The sequence below is a fragment of the Rhagoletis zephyria genome, unplaced genomic scaffold (genome assembly GCF_001687245.7).
Source record: "Rhagoletis zephyria isolate East Lansing unplaced genomic scaffold, Rhagoletis_zephyria_1.1 Rzeph_scaffold_00014, whole genome shotgun sequence".
Taxonomy (NCBI): Eukaryota; Metazoa; Arthropoda; class Insecta; order Diptera; family Tephritidae; genus Rhagoletis; species Rhagoletis zephyria.
In genome coordinates, this window is record NW_016157098.1 from 317,286 (window position 1) to 327,502 (window position 10,217).

At 35.7% G+C, this 10,217-nt stretch overlaps 1 protein-coding gene across 14 annotated transcripts in view; it reads right to left on the reverse strand.

Annotated features, from left to right (window-relative positions):
- The window catches only part of Cadps (calcium-dependent secretion activator 1), a 390,371-nt gene that overhangs the window by 97,590 nt on the left and 282,564 nt on the right, over positions 1-10,217 (reverse strand). For 11 of the 14 annotated variants that reach the window (XM_017612228.1, XM_017612170.1, XM_017612176.1 and 8 more), the window contains one exon: positions 3,429-3,590. The exons of the other annotated variants lie outside the window; for them this stretch is intronic. In XM_017612228.1, coding sequence (XP_017467717.1) covers positions 3,429-3,590 — 162 coding nt within the window. The remainder of the gene's footprint in view (positions 1-3,428; positions 3,591-10,217) is intronic. 14 annotated transcript variants of the gene reach the window in all.

Below are 10,217 nucleotides of genomic sequence, written 5' to 3' on the forward strand. Positions count from 1 at the left end.
AGATATACACATGTAACCATAAGTGGGCGTGGCTACGCCCATTTTCCAAAAATTTATAATATTCTTATTTCTCGTCTAAAAATTGTTTTAAATATCAATTTTTAGTGAATAATCTTCAGTAGCTACTAAAATATCGGACTTTTGGTATTCCCGAAAATTACCCTTATATGGGATGTGGGCGTGGTTATTGTCCGATTTATAAAATTTTCGACCAGTTAGTGTGCTGTACAAAGGCCAACAACTGTGCCAAGTTTTGAAGAAATTGGTGCAGCGGTTACCAAGATATACACATGTTACCATAAGTGGGCGTGGCTACGCCTATTTTCCAAAATCTTATAATATTCTTAATTTTCGTCTTAAAGTTATTGTAAATATCAATTTTAAGTGAATTAACTTTAGTAGTTACTAAAATATCGCAGATTTCGTATTTTTGGAAATTACCGTTATATGGGAAGTGGGCGTGGTTACAGTCGAATTTCGCCCATTTTCAATACCGACCTACCTTGGATTAACAGAAACCTACGTACCAAATTTCGTTGAGATATCTCAATTTTTGCTCGAGTTATCGTGTACACGGACGGACGGACAGACAGACATGGCTTAATCGATTTCTCTATTCATTCTGAGCATTTATGTTTACATTTGTCTATATCTATCTCGATTCGTTTTGGCTGTTACAAGCAACCGTTATGTGAACAAAATTANCATTTGTCTATATCTCTCTCGATTCGTTTTGGCTGTTACAAGCAACCGTTATGTGAACAAAATTAATATACCCTTGTGCACAAGTGCGCTCGGGTATACAAATACCACCATAAGTACATGAATTATGTAAAACTACAAAGACAAATTTATAATCAGAGGAATTGTGTCTTATACACTGAAAAAAGGTAATAACAACTTTGAAAAAAGCAGAATCGCTACAAAAAAAATGGTGTGAAAAACCGAATAAATTCAAATCCGCATAAAAAGATACCTAAGTGTATAAACATATGTATTAGCGTGGGCCGAAAATCCCCTATTTTAGAATTTTGATTGGTAATAGCAAAAATATGGTTCATTGTGCTCTAAAAACAATCTGTGTGAAAGATGACAATTTTTGGTCAATGTCTTAGGCTCGCCCAAGCCCACCAAAGTTCAATGCGATCAAAAAATAAAATGCAATAAATACATTGATTAATACATTTTTTTACTTAAATTGCAATTATTTTCGAAAGTATTAGTCCTTCATAATTTGGTATATGGATCTTTTTTGAGGAGAATTGAAGTAAGCTAAGAAAAAAAATTTGCACTTGAACTTTGATAGACTTGGGCGAGCCTAAGACATTGACTAAAAATGTTCATCTTTCACTCAGATTGTTTTTAGAGTATAGTGAACCATATTTTTGCTATTACCAATCAAAATTATAAAAAAGCGGATTTTCGGCCCACGCTAATATGTATNGAATTTCGCCCATTTTCAATACCGACCTACCTTGGATTAACAGAAACCTACGTACCAAATTTCGTTGAGATATCTCAATTTTTGCTCGAGTTATCGTGTACACGGACGGACGGACAGACAGACATGGCTTAATCGATTTCTCTATTCATTCTGAGCATTTATGTTTACATTTGTCTATATCTATCTCGATTCGTTTTGGCTGTTACAAGCAACCGTTATGTGAACAAAATTAATATACCCTTGTGCACAAGTGCGCTCGGGTATACAAATACCACCATAAGTACATGAATTATGTAAAACTACAAAGACAAATTTATAATCAGAGGAATTGTGTCTTATACACTGAAAAAAGGTAATAACAACTTTGAAAAAAGCAGAATCGCTACAAAAAAAATGGTGTGAAAAACCGAATAAATTCAAATCCGCATAAAAAGATACCTAAGTGTATAAACATATGTATTAGCGTGGGCCGAAAATCCCCTATTTTAGAATTTTGATTGGTAATAGCAAAAATATGGTTCATTGTGCTCTAAAAACAATCTGTGTGAAAGATGACAATTTTTGGTCAATGTCTTAGGCTCGCCCAAGCCCACCAAAGTTCAATGCGATCAAAAAATAAAATGCAATAAATACATTGATTAATACATTTTTTTACTTAAATTGCAATTATTTTCGAAAGTATTAGTCCTTCATAATTTGGTATATGGATCTTTTTTGAGGAGAATTGAAGTAAGCTAAGAAAAAAAATTTGCACTTGAACTTTGATAGACTTGGGCGAGCCTAAGACATTGACTAAAAATGTTCATCTTTCACTCAGATTGTTTTTAGAGTATAGTGAACCATATTTTTGCTATTACCAATCAAAATTATAAAAAAGCGGATTTTCGGCCCACGCTAATATGTATGTTTTATAGTTGTCACGTATTCAATAGGTCAACACAAAAATAATAGCAGTTGTCAGCTTTACAGCTTTTAAATTGCCTTCCGCATACCTAAACGTGGCAATTGCTTAATGACAATAGCTATAACGGCGAGTGTTGTCATTGCACGTGAATAGGAATGTAAAACTCGTAAATTAAACCACAGTCGAACCTCTTATTATTTGGATTTCGGCTACCAAGTTATTGTTAGCATTTAATAGTAAAGTTGGGGGTATATTGAGTCAGGGTTAGGAACTTTACACAGGGATTCAAAGATCTTCTAAAATTAATACATGTATATGTGTGTACCTATATTTGAGGCCATGAGAGTAGAAGTGCCCTAACCCACATTTTATTTCTTTTGTACTTAACTCCTTCAAATGGTTTGGAATGTGGCAAATGTTAAATTAAAAGTCCCCTATTTCTTTAATTTAAATTAAAATTAAATATAATAATAGATTTGCGCTTACACAATATGTTAGTGTTTGGCCGAGCTTATCCTCCCATTTGTGGCGTGTGACTTAATGTTGTCACACAATTACATTACTAAGTTGTTTAAATAGTTAAGTTAAAAAAAATGGGATTAGGGGACTTCTGTTCTCACGGCCCCATATATTCGTCGATTTCATGATGAACAGTTCCAGGTTGTAGACTAACCACTTACAGCTTATGACTTTTTGAAAACTCTAAAAAAGTTTAAAAAATAAAAATCGGAGATACTTATTTACGATGCAGGCATGTAGGTATAAATGTCAGCAATTTACAAATAAAGGAAGGTATAATAGCACTGAAATGAGTCATAACAAATGCGGTTCAAATCTCTAGCTTGCTCTGCATGTTAAATATTAATATTTGAATGATGAAACATAGCGATTTGAGAGTATGTGAAAAAATATCTAGGAGATTATGTAAATGCATGTGGTTTTCTATATGAAACTTGAACTATTTTAAAATTAAAATTAATTGTTGTAACTGTTTTATTATTTTTTGAATAGTTTACTGTTATTTTGTTGATGTTATTATTATTATTTTTTAATTGTATTTAATATTAATTTATTAAAAACCTTGTATCTTCGTTAGCATTAGCTGAACGCCTTGGTAGCTTTGGTATATAGAAATTGATCTGATCTTTTTTGCCCCCAAGTAGTGCCGCCGGATTAAGGGCTGCGGTATTTAAAGCCTGAGCCGCGTTATTTAGTGTTGCTGGATTTAAAGCTGCATTAATCCTAGTGGACGCGACGCGCCGTATTTGTTGTCAATTATTTCACACAATTCAACGAGTTGGAGAAATATTGGTGTCGTTTGTTAATTTTTGTATGAAAGGACAAATACATATACAAAATAAGTCATAATTAAATATTAAAAGAAAAGAGAAATAGGGAGAGAAGAAGAGAAAACACATTAGGAAAATAGTGATAAAATGGAAATTTAAAGGAAAGTTTATTGAATTCATTTTTTCTGTGTTTTTGAAAACACCACAGATATAATTTGTAAATATAATCATAAATAGAAAAAAACGGCGGGCATAAATGTGCCGAGCAGCATAATTGGAACTGAGTAATCAGAAGGCATATGCTGTTGTATGCAAAAAAAAAGTGTAAATATGCACATACATACATATGGGCCAAAACACGTCAAGTGTATCTATCTAAGGCGTTATATGTCCGCTTTTGATAAAATTTGGTGTAATTATCATAGGTATGTACATACAGTCCGGTTCACTTGAATAGGTACACATATTTTCCTCAAGATCCAAGCTTATATATGGACGTGTGGGCATCAGAGAAGTTTATTTTTGACCTCATTCTGAATAATGCTTAATTTCAAAGAAAAGTGGTGAAAATGAAGAAAACACCTTGATTACTTTGGATTTTGTTCCACTTTTTTATCAAAGTACACGAAAATTATGCTTATTATTGTGATTCACTTGTATAGGCAAAAGCATGCGTAGCCTCCTTATGTGTATAGCAAAGTTATTAAAATTGCACTTAAAACCTTTTTAAGAATTTAAAAAATAATTGGAACAATAGCAGAGCAAGAATGGGTGAGCAGGCGCACTTTAAACTGCGAAAAATTCATAAATGGAGGGCTTCACGGATCCATGACTTTGCAGGCGATATGTTGGAAATAAAACTGAAGGAAATGGAAATGTCTCTGACAGCTGAAGCCGGCTCACAGCATCGCATGAAAAAAGCATGAAATGTAGCCAGAACACAAAAGCTAGACGGAAATAACAAAAGTCCTTTACGAGGTCAGTATCTTATTGTCGAGATAGTGGACCAAAATCAAAGAAAAACGTTGGTGTTGATAACACCACAAGGGAACTACAGATTACTCTATACACTTGTGTTCAGAACTTGTCAAAAAAGGGCATACATTTTACTATAAAACGTTAAGAATCATGATTGGAATTTTGTACAAGTCGCAAGCCTAAAAGGACAACTAGAAAATTGTTGTTTTCTCTGGCGAAAAATTTTATTTTGATGGCTACAACGGATTTAGCAATAATTGTCACGATTTCTGAAAGAACGAACGTTGTTTGTTTCTCCTCCATGATAAAGAAGAGAGTTCGGTGGTCTGAACTGCAATTTCTAGTCCAGAACAGTTGAGATAATATTTCAAGTTTCTAAAATTACGAATAATTCATGCAAAAATGTATAAAGGACATATTTTTAACATTTATCGCATATTTTCGCGCCTTGTTCTTGAATATTCTGGCAAAATTACGCAACGATTCGCACTACAGGAGCTGTAAAAAGCTTAATCGAAAATATTTGGAATTGGATGTTTTGCAATGTTTGCGTGTCAGACAACCCATGTGATGTTTGGCACTTGTTCTTCCCGGCGACTAAAGTGGTAAGCAGCGAGCTGTCCTTGATTTTTCAAAGCGCCTCTACAATTGTCTTTCGGATAGGGGTTTTTCCCATACATTGGAATTAAGGATGTAGTATCTACCCTGCAAAAACCGCGACTACTCCATGCATGCGTGTAAAGAGTACTCCCTAAGGACCAAGGAATACTCCAAAATTAACCACAATTCATATAAAAATAATATAATTCATATACTCCATCCCTGCATTACATCAGAGTAGCACAAAACTACTCCAACATATTAACAATGGTATTTTTGTTATATTTTTTCGTTTGTACACGCTTTTGTTCTTCACTTCTCAGATGCTTTTCCGAAATTAATACCAAGACAAAAATTAAAAATTACATGTTGCCTCTGACGGCATTCGAACACGAACATGCTGGGAGCTCACAACTAACAGCTAGCATCTCTACACGTTCAGCTACAGCCAGACATGCAAATGTGGTTTCAAATGCTCAACTTCAATCACATTTCGTTAAAACACGAGCAGTTATCGGGTAACAAACAATAAGCTGGCGCAGAGACACGCGTTGGTCCGCTACAGCATCACAGAGGAACACTTTTGTAAGTACTCCAATATAAATAGACTACATGGTCCAACGATTTTTGCAGGGTAATACTTAAAGTGTTATATAGTAGAATTAAAATGAATGGTATGCTTTTGCTGGTTCAAGCTAGTTCCTTGTGTTAAAGTCACTGTGCCTATTCAAGTGAATCAAAATAAGTGATAATAAGTGGAATAAAATCCAAAGTAATCTAGGTATTTTCTTTATTTTCACCACGTTCCTTCGAAATTAATCATTCTTCAAAATGAGGTCAAAAAGATATAAACTTCGATTTTTAGGAAAATATGTGTACCTATTCAAGTGAACCGGGCAGTATATATGTACATACATACATACATAACATACATACTAAGCTCCTGCGCAATTCCATTTAAACGGCCTAACAACAAGAATGATAGAATAAAAATCTATGTTTCTTGCACGACGGTCGATTTCTTCTGGCTTGATTGAAGGTGCTGCCACATATTTTGTTGTCGCTTATGATTGTGCCATGATTTTATTTAAATTTTTGTGAAGTTGCTTACCACGCTTATGATTGCTATAAATTTTGCTTCCATTTTTTTAAGATTTTATAATTTGGTGTCTTCAAACTAAAAACAAAAGCACCAAAAACGCACCAAGCACCAAACTCAAAAATGTTCGCGTTTTGAATACCCACTAAATTTGGTGCGAAAAGCATTAAGTTGGCAACAGTGAATGTAAACAAAAGTATTTTATGACGTCAGCGATTGGGTGGATGCTGGCAAATCGACGATGAGAGGGTTAGCGGTCCGCGAATGGCGCGACCTTTATTTTCTGGATCGTGGCCTAACAAGACATCCGATAGCCGCGCAAATACTTTCCCTCCTTTACTCTCATCGTTCGGGTCAAGTGTGAGTAAGCATAAACCAGTTTCTGCAAGCGTACGTAACCTACCGATCAATAGCAAGAGGCGTAGAGTATTTACTTTGCCTTCCGCAACTACTGCGAGTAAAAGGTATTTGACAGTAGAGTACTCTACTGGTAGTACTTGAGTATTTTCGAAGAAAACATACATTTGTGGTATCTGAATAAGGACAGGAATGTAGTGGAGCGATGAAGAGAGCGACGAGCAAAACGTACTTTCAACTAAAATATATACGTATATGTATATGTATATGATATACATCAGTCGACACCTTGCAATCATTGAGAGCAGTCGTGTATACTATCTTCGCTTTTCGTCACATAAAATAGTGCCACGTGACTACCTATATATCTATTCGCGAGTGACATCTAAGTAACATCGCGTATTTATAAACAATGGCCTCCAATTCCGGAGGAAACTACTTTGCGTCGCTTGACCCAGACCCTGATCCTGACATCGCAATCATTGCAAAAAGAAAAAGAAACACTAATTATGACTTGAACAATAAATACGACTTCCCAACCATTACGCATACAAATACAATTCAAGTGAACAAAAACTACTGCCCGAAATATGTACTAATAAAGAGTAAAATAGAAAACAAGCCACTCCAAAGCTTTAACATTTTTCTGGTGTCTAAAGCAATTGAAAGTATAAGCAGTGAGAAACCAATTAACATTCCATTTACACGCGACGGAGATCTACTAATCTTAACGAAAAATGCTTCACAAACCAATCGTTTTTTAAAAGCCACAAATTTGTCGAACATATGTCCAATTAGTTCAATGTGGCACCCAACACTCAACACAATAAAAGGTGTAATTTTTGCTCCTCCACTAAAGAACCTCTCAACAGAAGAAATCGTCGAAGGCCTTCGAGACCAATCTTTACGATTTGCCAAAAGAAATAAAAATTGGATTTCTTAACTTCAAAATCGACCCTTACATTCCCTCGCCCATACAATGTAAAAAATGCTTTAAACTTGGACACACGCAAAAATATTGCAAAAATGAACAGAAATGCGAAGTATGCGCCGGAAGCCTACACGACCCTACTCCATGTGAAAAAATACAATGTGTTAATTGTCAACATGAACATAACGCTCTTCATAAGGAACGTCCCAGTGTCAAAAAAAGGCGCGAAATTGTTAAAGTAAAAATTATTAGGAAATGCACATATACTGAGGCAACTAAAATCATAAACGAACAAAATAATACGACTGTCAATATCCCAAAAGAGAATCTAAAGGAAGCAATAGAAAAAAGAAATAAACGAATTGAACTAATAAGGAAATACAAAACACAAGAAGCAATTAAAAAACTATCCACAACAACAACACAAACAAATTCATTGCTACAAAAATCAAACAAACAAATACAAATAAACAAAATAAATAAGAACCCACCTACTACAAATATCTTTAACTTCCCCAACCCGAACCCCATTCCTGCACCAAATCACTCTCATACTTTGCCAAGCCCCGTCGACGATGAAGAAACGATGATAGAAAACTAATCCCTTTTTCTCTTTCCGATATACTGGATATATCGGTATAAGAGTCAGCATATGTAATAAATAGGTTATGGTTGTACGTATTCTCCAATGGAATATGAATGGTTACCAAAATAATTTACATGAACTCCAGCTATTAATTCATCGCAATAATCCAGATATCATCGCTATTCCGGAAATCCACCTTAAATCCGCCTCAATCAACTTGAACAACTATAAAAAAATTTTAATTAACACTAATTCAACACTCGCAAAAGGGGGAACTGGAATATTTATCAAGAAAACGATACAACACACCTTTTTCACCCCGCCAACAAACCTTTGCGCGGCGGGTGTCACGTTTTGCACTGAAACCAAAATTTCATTAATGTCTGTATATATTTCTCCAACTACAAAATTTACAGTCAGTGATCTAAACACAATCCACAATAGTACACATTTTCCTCTTCTACTTTTAGGTGATTTCAATGCCCACTGCACGCTCTGGGGCTCTCGGCAAACTAATCAAAGAGGCAAAATATTTGAACAATTTTACCAACGTTCCAATCCCATAGTTTGCAATAATGGCTCTCCAACTCATTTTTCCACCCGATCTACATTCACCCATGTCGACATTTCTCTTGCATCAGCTGGGTTATTCCCTTTTCTCTCTTGGAGAGTAGAATCTTCTCTTAGCGGCAGTGATCACTACCCTATTATCATTACCTACAACAAAAACCCTCCCAACTCAAAGAGTTATCCACTATTTAGATGTCCCACATTTAATACGACCACCGCAGATTGGGATAAGTTCAAAACACAAACGGAAACCCGGGTTTTAAAGTACAACGTATCCAATAATGTTAACAAGGATGCATCTTTATTTAAAAAGTGTATTATTGCAGCAGCTAACGAATGTATAAAAATATATCCCCCATTCATACCCCATAAAAATACCTATTGGTGGAATACAAACCTCAATAATCTAAGAAAAGATAAACAAAAGCTATGGCAAATATTTAAGAGAAACTTAAACTCGGAAAACCTATTAGCATACAAAAAAGCGAATGCTCTCTTTAAAAGAGAAGCTAAAAAAGCGAAACGAGACTCTTTCTATAAATTTACTTCCATGATTAACCCCAACTCGTCCATGAAAAGCTTGTGGAATCAGGTGAACAAACTGTATGGTAAAAATACCAAGCCGGACATAATTTGTATCGAAGATAACAATAATAAAATTTGTTATGACAAGAATGAAATTGCTTCGATTTTCGCGGAAACTTGGTCATCTGCATCGGACGACTCAAATTTTACCTCTTTATTTCTAAATAACAAAAACAGTCTTAATGAAAATATGAATTACACCCCCCACCCAACTGCATACTTTATTGAATCCGAAATCACCCTAATAGAACTGAACAGTGCACTCCAAACAGCGACAGGGAAAACACCTGGCTCTGACAGAATCAGTTACCCTATGTTAAAACATCTTACAACAATCTCTAAATCTTTCCTTCTCACTATTTTTAATAAGGTATTCATGACCGGGATTATACCACAGGAATGGAGGATGGTTCCGTGCGCAGAAGTGGAAAACTTTTGACTGCCATTCACCTGGGAGTGGCCAGAAGCGATTCTTGTGCGTACGGTTCAAATCGCAGCTCACAACGTCCGGATATTTATATCCACGTATCCTCTGGGTAGCAACCAAACACCCGTTTGGGAGCGAGCTAAAGTGAGAAGGCGTAAAACTTCGCGTGCGCTGGGTTTGGGTCCCGCCACGTTAAAACCCCGCTCAATGAAAAGAAGCAAACAGCCTCGGATGAGACCCCCTTTTTCTGATGACGACCACGGCAAACGTATAAAGGACTATGATTTAAGGGTATGCACCTGGAATATCCGGAACCTTAATGGGGAAGGTGCCTCTGCCCGGCTGGTTGATGTCCTCGGGAAGACAAAGGCTGACATCACCGCCATCCAAGAAATGCGATGGACGGGGCAAGGTAAAGTAAGCGTGAAGCCTTGCGACGTCTACTAC